The sequence below is a fragment of the Canis aureus genome, chromosome 27, assembly GCF_053574225.1.
Source record: "Canis aureus isolate CA01 chromosome 27, VMU_Caureus_v.1.0, whole genome shotgun sequence".
NCBI classification, from domain to species: domain Eukaryota; kingdom Metazoa; phylum Chordata; class Mammalia; order Carnivora; family Canidae; genus Canis; species Canis aureus.
The window spans coordinates 8,517,840-8,532,314 of record NC_135637.1 but is presented as its reverse complement, the minus strand read 5'-3'; the positions used below and the strand labels follow the sequence as shown (position 1 = coordinate 8,532,314).

Here is a 14,475-nt window from a genome sequence, read left to right as displayed (position 1 = left end):
AAAAATGAAATCTGATGACATACTACGTGAAATACAGAAAGTAAAAATCATTAGATATCAAACAAGATTTTTTAAAGATTTTTTTAATTATATATTTTTTAAATAAAGATTTTATTTATTTATTCATGAGAAACACAGAGAGAAAGGCAGAGACATAGGCAGAGGGAGAAGCAGACTCCCTGTGGGGACCCCAGTGAGGGACTCGATCCCACAACCCTGGGATCACAACCTGAGCCAAAGGCAGACACTCAACCACTGAGCCACCCAGGTACCCCCAAGCAATATTTTTTTAAACAGAAGCAATGACTGCTGGGAATTGGTAATGTCTCTGCAAAAGAAAATGCTAAAGGGGCACCTGGGTGGCTCAGTAGGGTTAAGAGTCTGCCTTCAGCTCAGGTCATGATCCTGGGGTCCTGGGATCCAACTCCATGTCAGGCTCCCTGCTCAGCGGGGAACCTGCTTGTCCCTCTCCCTCTGCCACTCCCCTTTCTTGTGCTCTCCCTCTCTCTCTTTCTCTCTCTGTCAAATAAAGAAATAAAATCTTAAAAAAAGAAGAGGAAGAGAAAGAAAATGCTAAAGACCAAGACGATATGAAATTGATTGCACTGATTTTGAACAAGGCCAAATAACACTTGATCAGGGACTCAATGCAGGGATGGTATCTGCCTCCAAGATGATTCCAGTGGTCCCACCCCCCTGGTATTCACACCCTGTGTTGTCCCCTCCCACAGTAAGCAGGGCTGGCCTTTGTAACCAACAGGATATTGTAGAAATGTAAGTATGTGACTTCTAATGCTAGATCATAAAAGACACTGCATCTTCCACTGTGTATTTGCTTACATGACTCACTCTGGGAGAAGCCAACTGCCGTGTTGGGAAGTCACTGAGGCAGCCTTATTGAAAGATACCAACGTCAGCATCATCGTACCAGCTGTGTGAGTGCACCATGCACCATCTCAGCAGCAGCAACTCCAGCCGTAGGCAAGCCTTCAGGTAAGACTGCAACATCATTACAGACCCAAACAAGGACTACTAGAGCTACACATCACTTGAATTCCTGACCCACAGAATCCTGCATGACTAAGCTGCTACATTTAGGGGTAATTTGTTTCACAGCATTAGATAACTAGTGTATCAGGTACAACTAATCAGTGTCAGCAGTGTGGCTGGTTGCCAGCAGCCAGTCCTAACTTGTCCTTCTTCCTTACAGAACCTCAATGTCCACTTGATTTAGGGATAGTTATCTCACCCCAGAGAAGGTCCCAGTGAGGCTTGGGCATTCATTGGTCACCCCATTCCCTGTGCTATCAAATGGCTTAAGAACAAGCATTTGCTTGATGTCTGGAAACACAAGAATGCTGTTATTTTAAAACTTTCAATATTTTTGTGATTCTTCATTTGGGGCAAACTCTTGCTTTGAGAAAACACTTCTGTGAGTGTTTCAACCCAAAGGGAAAGCCAAACTTCTATTCTAGAATGAAGTTTGAAGATCAAGAACCTCAATTTCCTGCAAATTAATGTCAGCTTGTCTTGAAGATGCGTCTACATCTTCAATGTGAGTGGACGTTAGATGGTGTCATTGGAGTGCAAGGTAAGTCTTTTTTCCTTATTCCTGGCCCCAGTGAAGGTAAGGCTTGACTCTAGACTTGGAGGACAACCAAAAATACCCCTCTAGGGCCAAAGAAGAATGTCAGGTCAGGACCAAAGAGAGAGATGACCTCTCAGAGTGCCCCAGGGGAAGAAAATCACCTGGGAGCATTATTATCTGCAGCATACAACTGTGACTTGTCTACTCTGTGATTTCTTTTTACTACCTCTTCATCTGACTTAAAAAAGAAAGAGGGTGGGGGGAAGCAACCACCAGTGAGCTGTAATAAGGAAAGAAAGAACAGCTGGGTCCTGAGGCAGGCCAGAGAAAGTCATCAAAGCCCAGAGAAGCCACATAGAAGATGGCAGGAAGTCATGGGCAGAATGCCCCAGAGCAGTAGGCTGGCTGTGTGGCAGGTGACTATGAGCGCAGACTTGTGGAAAGTGTAAGCATCCCTTAGAAACTTAGGGAAGGGGGGCACCAGGGTGACTCAGTGGTTGAGCATCTGCCTTCGGCTCAGGGTGTGATCCCAGAGTCCTGGAATCAAGTCCCATGTCAGGCTCCCTGCATGGAGCCTGCTTCTCCCTCTGTGTGTGTGTGTGTGTGTGTCTCATGAATAAATAAATAAAATCTTAAAAAAAAAAAAAAGAAACTTAGTAAAGAGCTTCCTAGAGGCAGTACAGACTATTGTCTCATATGGACCTGGAGGAAGCGCTGACCCTTCCGCACTGGCTCACAGAGACGCTGGGGTCCACCTCCCTGATCCCTCCTGCCCACATTAGAACTGGTCACTCCCCCACCATAGTCCATCCTGATGGGCTTCATCCTTCACTCCATAGAGCTTGGGTTTCCCAAACTTTTTAAGATTCTTTTGACAGCTTGTAAATATGTCCTATTTAGTATAACCATCTCTGAGAGATAAATGTGTCCTATCATTGTTCCCCATCAAAACCTATATTCTACCCATAAGAGGAAGAAAAGCAGTAAGAACAACTAAAAATTAATAAATAGATTCAGATGTTACAACAATAATAAAACGAATGAGCACCTAGCCCTATTCTAACCAATGAAGGCAAGTCTGCTGCAGGGGACTTCCAGGAAAGATGTTTTTTGTCTTCCTAACAAGAGTCACAGGAACAAGGTGTCAGTTTTTCTTCCTCCGAACATTGTTGGGTCTGTATACGTGATGTCTGGAACTGCTCAGCCCTCTTGCTGATGACCACACAGAACAGGCCAGAGTCCTAGCTCTGAGTGTCTTGTCATAAAGATAACGTATAGCTAAACTATGGAAAGAGCCCAAATGCCCATGACTGATGAGCCACCTGGGTGGCTCAGTCAGTTGAGCATCTGACTTTTGGTTTCAGCTCAGGTCATGATTTCAGGGAGATAGAACCCCACATTGAGCTCTGTACTGTCTGCTTGTCCTTCTCGCTCTGCTCCTTCCCCCGGTTACACGCTCTTTCTCTCTTAAATAAATTTTAAAAATCCTTTTTTTTTTTTTAAGGTTGTATTTATTTGACAGAGAGGGACGATGAGTGAACAAGCAGAGAGAGCTACAGGGGCAGAAACAGGATACCTGTTGATCCAGGAGCCTGATGCAGGACTCTATCCCAGGATCCTAGGATCATGACCTGAGCTGAAGATAGTTGCTCAAATGACTGAGCCACTGAGGCGTTCCAATAAATAAAACCTTAAAAAAGAAAAAAGGGGCAGCCCAGGTGGCTCAGTGGTTTGACGCCGCCTTCTGCCCAGGGCCTGATCCTGGAGACCCAGGGTCGAGTCCCACGTCGGGCTCCCAAGCATGGAGCCTGCTTCTCCCTCTGCCTGTGTCTCTGCCTCTCTTTCTGTGTGTGTGTCTCTCATGAATAAATAAATAAAATCTTTTTTTAAAAAAAAGAAAGAAGTCAATCAGAGGAAGACAAATACCATATGATTTCATTCATATGTGGAAATTAAGAAACAAAACAGATGAATAGGGATCCCTGGGTGGCGCAGCGGTTTGGCGCCTGCCTTTGGCCCAGGGCGCGATCCTGGAGACCCGGGATCGAATCCCACATCGGGCTCCCGGTGCATGGAGCCTGCTTCTCCCTCTGCCTGTGTCTCTGCCTCTCTCTCTCTCTCTCTCTCTGTGACTATCATAAATAAATAAAATAAAAAAAAAACAGATGAATATATGAGAAGGGGAAAAAGAGAGGGAGGCAAACCATAAGAGACTTAATGGTGGAGGGAGGTGGGTGGGGGATGGGCTGAAATAGGGGATGGTAGGTATTAAGAGGACACTTATTGGGATGAACATTTTGGGTGTTATATGTAACTGATCAATCACTGAATTCTAAGCAGACGCTTAACTACGGAGCCACCCAGGTGCCCCTACTAGAAGTTTTTTTTAAAACACTGATGCCTGCCCCCCACCCAAGACCAAGCATTTACCATCTGTTGAAAGCCACCCCCTCACCAGCCCCTTCCCTTCACTTGCTTATTGGACTCCAGCCATACTGATCTCTAGTTCCTCAAACACACGGAACCCTGCCACTGCCAGAGCTCCTGCACTTTGCACTGCCTCATCTTTTGCAAAGATGCCTCCAATCACCCTTCAGGTCCTACTTAAAGAGTACCTTTGGGGGGCACCTGAGTGACTCAGTGGTTGAGTGTCTGCCTTTGGCTCAGGTAGTGATCCTGGGGTCTGGAATTGAGTCCCACATCGGGCTCCCCACAGGGAGCCTGCTTCTCCTTCTGCCTGTGTCTCTGCCTCTCTCTGTGTGTCTCATGAATAAATAAATAAAATCTTTAAAAAAAAAAAAAAAAAGAGTCCCCAGGGTGGCTCAGTTGGTTAAGCCTCTGCCTTCTGCTCAGGTCATGATCCCAGGGTCCTGAGATGGAGCCCCACATCAGGTTCCCTACTCAGCAGGGAGTTGTTTCTTCCTCTCCTTCTGCCTGTCTCCCCCAATTATGCTCTCCCTCTCTAATAAATAAATAAAATCTTAAAAAAAGAAAGAGTCCCTTCCCAGAACGCCTCTCCTAACCACCTGATCATAAATAGGATTCCCAAAGTTCTCCCATTCAATCTGATCATCTCTACTGCTATGTGCAGTTATTATCAAATATAGGAACAGAGATATATCTCATTTGGATAAAGAAAAAATTTTTAAATTTTTATGTATTTACTTATTTGACAGAGATAGAGAGCCAGACAGCACAAACAGGGGGAGCAGCAGAGAGAGAAGGAGAAGCAGGCTCCCCACTGCAGGGAGCCGGACATGGGACTCAATCCTAGGACCCTGAGATCATGACCTGAGCCGGAGGCAGACACTCAACCACTGAGCCACCCAGATGCCTCTGAATGAAGAATTTTAATACAAATTTAGAAAGAGCTAGGAAATTTCCGGGAATTCAGATAATGTCCAGTCAGGACAGTCAAGGAAGGCTTTAGTACATCCTTTGAATTAGGACTTGACGTTGCGTGGATTTGTTGTGGCGGTGGGGTGGTGGCATTTCAGAAAGAGGGAGCAGCTCGTGGAGATATGCAGACATATGGAGATAAGCAGACAAAAGCAGGGAAGACAGCATTTTAAGAGGTTAGACCTGGTAAGATACAGTAATTGAGGGTTGAATAATAGCTTTATTAGATGCTGTGGAGTAATTCCAACAGGAAGCAGCTCCAGGAATGGAAGGAAAAGGAGAAAGGAAACGGCGCTGCCCAGAGAAACAGGGACGGTAAAAAGCCTCTGCAGGAAGGGTAAAAGCATAAATTGCTTGGCCAACCACGACCGCTTGGGGGCGCTGAGGGCTCAGGACTAAATCGAAACCCGTCCTAGGGGCTCCCCCTTCCGGCAGAAATGGGCACTACACACTGACAAGGCTAATTCTCAAAAAAGCACTTACCAAGCTCTGAAAGGCACTGGCCAAACTCATACCAACATTAAAAAGAACAGTTTTACATAAATGCAAACTCCGTATTTTTCTAGTTTATCCAAGACTCATCTATGTCGGGACGCCTGGGTGCTCAGCGGTTGAGCGTCTACCTTCAGTCCAGGGCGGGATCCTGGAGACCGGGGATGGAGTCCCACATCAGGCTCCATGCAGGGAGCCTGCTTCTCCCTCTGCCTCTCTCCTGTGTCTCTCAGTAATAATTTTTTTTTAAAAAAGACTCATCTATGTCAGTGAATACTCTCACAGCATTAATGTATGTGCAAAACCAACTTCGGACTGCTTTAAGATGTTAACAGTCACTCCGTGAAACTGAACAAGTGTATTATCTGTTCTTTTTTTTTTTTTTTTTTTTGTATTATCTGTTCTTTAAACTGACTCAGAGGGGCGCCCAGGTGACCCAGCGGTTAAGCGTCTGCCTTCGGCCCAGGGTGTGATCCTGGAGACCTGAGATCAAGTCCCACGTCGGGCTTCCTGCATGGAGCCTGCTTCTCTGTCTGCCTGTGTCTCTCTGCCTCTCTCCCTGTGTCTCTCATGAATAAATAAAATCTCAAAAAAAAAAATTTTAAAAACAAATCAACTCAGGACCCCTTCACAGCAGAAATGCTACTTATTCAACACTTTATCACTATGGTTCCTGTATTTGTTGGAAGGGCTGTAAATGTTCCCCCAAGGGATTGTGATAGCTTGGCGTGGTGGTTTTATTCTTGAAAAAATGATATGAGGTGTTTTTCCTTTATACAAGACAAAAATATATTAGAACTCTTGTCAAAAATAAGAAATGTATAGTGAAAAAACAAGCTACAGGACAGGCTGCAAACAGTATGCTACCTTTTGTAAAAGGGGATATTAATAATTAGTGATTGCTTGCATATATAGAAACTCTGAAAGTACATGGGGGTGCAAAGGATGGGGCTGAAGAACTGGGTGGATGGAGGACATTATATACGATTTTAAATTTTTTATGTATCCAAAACACATTAAAGTATTACCTACTCAAAAATGAAAAATATAAACGTATCACAGGACAATAATTATAAAAAAGTTCTAGGGGCACCTGGGTCTGCCTTTGGCTCAGCGTGTGATCCTGGGGTCCTGGAATCGAGTCCGCATTGGGCTCCCCACAGGGAGCCTGCTTCTCCCTCTGCCTATGTCTCTGCCTCTGTGTCTCATGAATAAAATCTTTTAAAAAATTATAAGGTGGACTATTTTCAATTATCTGAGAATCTTATTACGTACTATCTCATATTTATGCCATACTTTCAAAAAACCAGTACACAAAAGAGAGGTGTATAAGGATATACTTTGCAACAGCACTGTAACACCAAAACCTGGGAACAAATGTTGGTGCACAGGTTAAATCACAGGGTATCCATACAATGGAATAGCAAGACTATTAAAAAGAATGAAGTAGGGACTCCTGGGTGGCTCAGTGGTTGAGCATCTGCCTTCAGCTCAGGACGTGGTCTCAGAGTCCCAAGATGGAGTCCCACATCAGGCTTCCCTCGATGAGCCTGCTTCTCCCTCTAGGTCTCTATTTCACTCTGTATCTCATGAATAAGTCTTTTTTAAATTTTTTTTTCTTTATTTATGATAGTCACAGAGAGAGAGAGAGAGAGAGGCAGAGACACAGGCAGAGGGAGAAGCAGGCTCCATGCACCGGGAGCCCGACGTGGGACTCGATCCCGGGTTTCCAGGATCGCGCCCTGGGCCAAAGGCAGGCGCCAAACCACTGCGCCACCCAGGGATCCCGAATAAGTCTTTTTTAAAAAAATGAAGTAGCACTAGATGTAATGACATGAAAAGATGTAATTACTCAGCTTTAAAAAAAAAAAGCGGAGAAACACTACATTGAGAATGGTCCTGTTACGTGTACATACATATGTATGTAAATAAATGTATTATATAATATAAAGTCCAAAAAATTAACAAACTTTAAAAGTAGTTATCACCTGGGGGGGGGGGGGTGGTGGAGTAAAACATCCAGAAATTAAGGACTTAAGTGGACTCTTCGACTTTTTGATACACATACAGTTTATACGTTGTAATTAAAATAAGTAGCAAATGTATTCCAAACTCGTTTCTTCCTGGGAGTAAGCTTACATGAACTCTACATCACTGATTATAATGTGCTTAGAATGGTTTTTCAAACCTCTCTAGTATTGGGGCACCTGGCTGGCTCAATCCATTAAGCCTCTGCTCAGGTCATGATCCCAGGATCCTGCTCAGCATGGAGCCTGCCTCTCTCCCCCTCTCTACTACTCCCTCCTGCACATGTACTCCCTTTCTCCTAAATACTTTAAAGTTTCTAGTATTTGTTATTAGCAATTCCTTTCATTAAACCTGACAGGCAGCACTTTACTTCAAAGCAGCTTCCTTGGTAAGTTTCCAAATGAGCATCCCCACCCAGGCTGAGTTTTATTAGACCGGTGCACTGATGCTCTTGTACTGATGCCAAGATCCCTCTCGCCCTGTCCAAAGTACTCGGGATCTCCATCCTAAAGGACAGTTGGTTAACAGTACGACCTAGCTTCATAGTCCCAAGAACTATTAGCCACTCAACCTCCCGTACTTGGAAAAATTAGAAAGTTTGAGCTCTCCTACACCCATGGGGTTCAAACTCACAAACCTTAGACCATGAGTCACACGCTCCACTCCACTGCCTGAGCTAGCCCGCCGCCCCTGAAGACTTCTAAAAAGCACTCCTTATCACTGATTTAGGAACCATTTGCTGCCTGTCCTGCAGTGATCATTTTCAAGATGCTACTGACGCTTTTCCTGGATGCTAGAACTAGTTTGGAGTATCAAACTTACACAAAAACTCCTAACATGGTGACAAAGCGCTACTGGAGTTCCTGGAGGTTGTTTCCTGACCTCTTTGTCAACTTACATGGGTGAGTCAATGAAAATAAAAGTGCACTGTACACTTTGTACGCTTATATTAACAAAGGGAAAAACTGCAACAATTTGCCTAGCACTTAGAGCTCTAAAATGGCATTTTCTAGTCTGATCCCTAAGGCTAGGGATGTAGACTTATACTGTTGGTAGACAACACGAAAACTTCCTGTATACCTGAGATTGCACAAGGGAGGTGGAAGGCCGTGGTGCTTTGGGGGAACAGTTCCGTCTGAAGTCCCTTAATGATTGATTTCTGGGGCACCTATCACCCAGTACCAATTCCTTACATTAAACCAACTCCCCGGGCAGCCCGGGTGGCTCAGGGTTTAGCACCGCCTTCAGCCCAGGGCCTGATCCCTGGGCAGCTGGGATCGAGTCCCACGTCGGGCTCCCGGCATGGAGCCCGCTTCTCCCTCTGCCTGTCTCTGCCTGTCTCATGAATAAATAAAAATCTTAAAAAAAATAAATAAATAAACAAGCTCCCCTTGACTTCCACCTTTGCTTGTAGTTATGACAAAGATAATTCCTCACCAGCAACATCTCATGGGATAGAAGCTAGCATAGTATAAACTTTCCCAAGTGAAGACGGTTTGCCTTTTTCATAATTGTTATATACAAATCCTTTATCTGTAGTCCTAGAAAATTGATCATCTCAAAATCTCCATTTCAATGTTTCATAATCTACATAGCCACAAATTATTCTAAACTTTTGAGCATGCCAGACACAATTACTCACCATTCTTTTAAGAGATTTTATTTTACTTTAATTTTTATTTATTTATGATAGTCACAGAGAGAGAGAGAGGGAGGCAGAGACATAGGCAGAGGGAGAAGCAGGCTCCATGCACCGGGAGCCCGACGTGGGATTCGATCCCGGGTCTCCAGGATCGCGCCCTGAGCCAAAGGCAGGCGCCAAACCGCTGGGCCACGCAGGGATCCCTCACCATTCTTTTTAAATTATCTGGTTATATAAATAAGTATCTGGTAAAGCGACTTTCTATGCACCTCAATATGAACTTAAATAGACTACTGTATTTTTTTTATTTAAAAAAAATTAATTTATTTACCTAGGATAGTCACACACACACACACAGAGACATAGGCAGAGGGAGAAGCAGGCTCCACGCACCGGAGCCCGATGTGGGATTCGATCCCGGGTCTCCAGGATCACACCCTGGGCCAAAGGCAGGCACCAAACCGCTGTGCCACCCAGGGATCCCTACTGTATTTTTTAAAGTTTTATTTATTCATTTATGAGAAACAGAGAGGCAGAGACACAGAGGGAGAAGCAGGCTCCATGCAGGGAGCCCGACGTGGGACTTGATCCTGGGTCTCCAGGATCACGCCCTGGGCTGAAGGCGGCGCTAAACCCCTGAGGGGCCCAGGCTGCCCTACTCTAGTGTATTAAAGTGGGTTCTTAGGCACCCAAGAATCATTTTTACAAATTCTTGGGCAAGCACGAACTTACTTTTATAAATAAAATGTATTTTATATTTATATTTTATAAATAAAATATCAAAAAAATTAAGTCAGTTCTTCCATAGGTTTCACCACCCCCACCCTCTTTTTAGCATCTTTTAAAAAAAGATTTTATTTACTTATTCACGAGAGAGGCAGAGACACAGGCAGAGGGAGAAGCAGGCTCCATGCAGGGAACCCAACATGGAACTCAATCCCAGGACTCCAGGATCATGCCCTGGGCTGAAGGCAGGCACTCAATCACTGAGCCACCCAGGCTTCCCTAGTATTTCCTTCCTGAGGGTAGCTCAGAAATATTCCCATTGTTATCGCACAAACCAATAAAAAATTCAGTATTTAAAAATACAACTATATACAGAGAATCCTATCTGCCCTTCCCAATTTTTTTTAACTAACATTCCTTAACCCTCCCAGGTTGCCAGAATCATTTGATAGACTGAAAATCTTGACCTGTCACATCCCATCCAAACTAAAAAGAACCCTTTCCCCACAAACACTCACACTATATTTGGGAATGCAACAACTTTATTGAAAGAAAAGTGCAATGAATTTTGTCAACAGCTTAAAGGGGGAAATTAGACACCTCCCCTCAAGCGCAGGACCAAGTGCAGAGTGGACTCCTTCTGGATGTTGTAGTCGGACAGGGTGCGCCCATCTTCCAGCTGTTTGCCAGCAAAGATCAACCTCTGCTGATCAGGGGGGATGCCCTCTTTTTCTTGGATCTTCCCTTTGACATTCTCGATGGTGTCACTGGGCTCCACCTCCAAGGTGATGGTCTTACCCGTCAAGGTCTTCACGAAGATCTGCATGCCCCCCCTGAGGCGAAGGACCAGGTGCAGAGTGGACTCCTTCTGGATGTTGTAGTCGGACAGGGTGCGCCCATCTTCCAGCTGTTTGCCGGCAAAGATCAACCTCTGCTGGTCAGGGGGGATGCCCTCCTTGTCCTGGATCTTCGCCTTGACGTTCTCGATGGTGTCACTGGGCTCCACCTCCAGAGTGATGGTCTTACCCGTCAAGGTCTTCACGAAGATCTGCATGCCCCCCCTGAGGCGAAGGACCAGGTGCAGAGTGGACTCCTTCTGGATGTTGTAGTCGGACAGGGTGCGCCCATCTTCCAGCTGTTTGCCAGCAAAGATCAACCTCTGCTGGTCAGGGGGGATGCCTTCCTTGTCCTGGATCTTCGCCTTGACGTTCTCGATGGTGTCACTGGGCTCCACCTCCAGGGTGATGGTCTTACCCGTCAAGGTCTTCACGAAGATCTGCATGCCCCCCCTGAGGCGAAGGACCAGGTGCAGAGTGGACTCCTTCTGGATGTTGTAGTCGGACAGGGTGCGCCCATCTTCCAGCTGTTTGCCAGCAAAGATCAACCTCTGCTGGTCAGGGGGGATGCCCTCCTTGTCCTGGATCTTCGCCTTGACGTTCTCGATGGTGTCACTGGGCTCCACCTCCAGAGTGATGGTCTTACCCGTCAAGGTCTTCACGAAGATCTGCATGCCCCCCCTGAGGCGAAGGACCAGGTGCAGAGTGGACTCCTTCTGGATGTTGTAGTCGGACAGGGTGCGCCCATCTTCCAGCTGTTTGCCGGCAAAGATCAACCTCTGCTGGTCAGGGGGGATGCCCTCCTTGTCCTGGATCTTCGCCTTGACGTTCTCGATGGTGTCACTGGGCTCCACCTCCAGGGTGATGGTCTTACCCGTCAAGGTCTTCACGAAGATCTGCATGCCCCCCCTGAGGCGAAGGACCAGGTGCAGAGTGGACTCCTTCTGGATGTTGTAGTCGGACAGGGTGCGCCCATCTTCCAGCTGTTTGCCGGCAAAGATCAACCTCTGCTGGTCAGGGGGGATGCCCTCCTTGTCCTGGATCTTCGCCTTGACGTTCTCGATGGTGTCACTGGGCTCCACCTCCAGAGTGATGGTCTTACCCGTCAAGGTCTTCACGAAGATCTGCATGCCCCCCCTGAGGCGAAGGACCAGGTGCAGAGTGGACTCCTTCTGGATGTTGTAGTCGGACAGGGTGCGCCCATCTTCCAGCTGTTTGCCGGCAAAGATCAACCTCTGCTGGTCAGGGGGGATGCCCTCCTTGTCCTGGATCTTCGCCTTGACGTTCTCGATGGTGTCACTGGGCTCCACCTCCAGAGTGATGGTCTTACCCGTCAAGGTCTTCACGAAGATCTGCATGCCCCCCCTGAGGCGAAGGACCAGGTGCAGAGTGGACTCCTTCTGGATGTTGTAGTCGGACAGGGTGCGCCCATCTTCCAGCTGTTTGCCGGCAAAGATCAACCTCTGCTGGTCAGGGGGGATGCCCTCCTTGTCCTGGATCTTCGCCTTGACGTTCTCGATGGTGTCACTGGGCTCCACCTCCAGGGTGATGGTCTTACCCGTCAAGGTCTTCACGAAGATCTGCATGCCCCCCCTGAGGCGAAGGACCAGGTGCAGAGTGGACTCCTTCTGGATGTTGTAGTCGGACAGGGTGCGCCCATCTTCCAGCTGTTTGCCAGCAAAGATCAACCTCTGTTGGTCAGGGGGGATGCCCTCCTTGTCCTGGATCTTTGCCTTGACGTTCTCGATGGTGTCACTGGGCTCCACCTCCAGGGTGATGGTCTTACCCGTCAAGGTCTTCACGAAGATCTGCATTGTCTGTCACAAAAAAACCCAAAAAAACAGAAAAAACAATCCGGAGTGTAACAGACCACTCACATGTGAATAGAACGCTAACAGTTACTGGTCATTTTACACTAACCCAAGAACTAAAATAAACCTCGCCAAAAAACCTAAGGCGAAGAAACAGGACAGGTTTTGGAAACTCAAATAAGCTCCAAAACCAAGTTCCAGGCCCCAGGAGGAGAGAAAGCATGGATACCGGTCAAGTGAAGGCGCCGGCTTCCGTATCTTCCCCTCCCCCCTCAGTGATGTCTGGACCGGACAATCCGCAGGATCTCCCCTCCCCCGCCCCGCCTAACCCTTGTGCCCCGCGACTGACCCAAGTCGGCTCCACACACAGGAGCACGCGGCCCCACCCCGGATTGTTAGCTGACAAAGCGATGACATCACATGACCGACGCGACGAGCGGGCCCCTCCCCCCAAACGGGCGCAGGACTGCTCCGGCACTTCGGGCCCACTCGCCGCGACCGGACACGGAGCGTGGCGCCAGCGGGGCCGCGGAGCACACAGGGGCTTCCCGCCCCCACTCACTGCGCAGAGGGCCCCGTCAGGGCCCCACTGGCTCGGCGCGTCTCGCCCGCTCACAGCCATCCCGTCTCCCGGGCTCCTCACGGCCCCTCGCACCTCGGCTTCTCCCCGCACAGGAGCCGTAGCGGACGCCATTTTGCTGCCCCCCCCCAAGGGTAACCGCGCTCCGGCGCCGCGGGCAACTCCCCGGGCAGCCGGCTGCCCGGCCCCCCCGCCCCTGCAGGGCCCCAAGACCCCCAGGCCCGCGCAGCGGCCCGCTCCTCACCAAGCGGCTGTGACAGAAGCGCACGGAGACGAACAACCGACCTCCCGGCCTCCACGGAACTGCCTGCGCCACGCCCGGCGCCTCCTTATATAACAATCGGCCGCGCCGCTCCGGCGGATCCCTGCGCAGAAACGCCGAGAAGGGACTACTTTTCACCGTCTTCCTGGCCTCCAGGGAGAAAACCACTGCCCCAGAATCTTCTAGGAGCCCCCGGAAACGTCGACCTGTCAAGGCTGGGCTGTAGGGCTGAATCTGGCGAGGAAAGGGCCGCGGTCCCGAGCGCCCGCGCGGAGGGATCAGCGCGCCCGTTGAGTGCTGCGTCCGCGGACGTGGCCGGCGCCGGATGCGCGGGGGGAGGGGGGAGGGGGGAGGGGGCGAGCGCGGAGAACAGGGCCCGCGGGAGACGGGAAAACCCGGCGCGGAATCGCCGGGCGTCCGGGGCGAGCTGCCCCTGCCGCGGGACCCAGACACCCCTTCCCCTCGGCCGCAGCGGTCCCCGCGGCTCTCGAGACCCGCCCTGGGCGGAGAGGGGTTGGGCGTCGTGGTCCCTCGCCCCTCCGCGACCTCAGGGGTCCTCGCGCCGGGGCCTGCGGCCCGCCCATCCCCCCGCGCGGGCGCGGACAGGACGGATGACTCGACAGATCGCGGGGCGGGAGGTGGGCCCGGGCTGGGCTGGGGCAGCGGGGGAGCAGGAGCGGGACGGCCGAAGGCTAGAAGGGGGCGCAGAAACCCCGCACGCTTTGCCCGCACCTATTCGAGAGGCGTCTGGAAGTCCACCGAACTTTCTAGAATGTCCTTTGGCCTTCCTGGACCACCTACGCCGCCTTGTACTTGATACACACACGGAGGCATCTGGTGGACACTCAGTGGAGCTCAGACGTACAACTTCCTTAGGCCTGGGGTCTCAGAAACACAAGTCCAATCCCAGGCCTGTACATTCGTGGGCGGGGGGGGGGGGGGACACACTTTAATATCCCAAATACAAAATTTGGGGCACCTGGGTGACTCAGTGGTTAGTGCCTTTGGCTCGGGGCGTGACCCCGGGGTCCTGGGATCCAGTCCTGTGTTGAGGTCCCCGCAGGGAGCCTGCTTCTCCCTCTGCCTGTGTCTCTGTTTCTGATGTCTCATG

The 14,475-nt window shown here is 49.1% G+C and overlaps 1 protein-coding gene across 2 annotated transcripts; it reads right to left on the bottom strand.

The window, feature by feature from the left end:
* Positions 1-10,399: 10,399 nt before the first annotated feature.
* Positions 10,400-13,505, bottom strand: UBC (ubiquitin C). Of its 2 annotated transcripts, none has more exons than XM_077875257.1 (2): positions 13,347-13,505; positions 10,400-12,528 (listed from the first exon to the last, which is right to left on the bottom strand). In XM_077875257.1, the coding sequence occupies exon 2, from the start codon at positions 12,523-12,525 to the stop codon at positions 10,468-10,470; it is 2,058 nt and encodes a 685-aa protein (XP_077731383.1). In that variant the 5' UTR covers positions 12,526-12,528; positions 13,347-13,505; the 3' UTR covers positions 10,400-10,467. The 2 variants fall into 2 exon arrangements, with proteins under 2 accessions (XP_077731383.1, XP_077731384.1); XM_077875258.1 differs by lacking the exon at positions 13,347-13,505 and adding an exon at positions 12,752-12,769.
* Positions 13,506-14,475: the final 970 nt, after the last annotated feature.

What these genes read in the sequence shown, in the direction of transcription:
- UBC (XM_077875257.1), bottom strand. Translation starts at nt 12,525, where the DNA reads ATGCAGATCTTCGTGAAGACCTTGACGGGTAAGACCATCACCCTGGAG.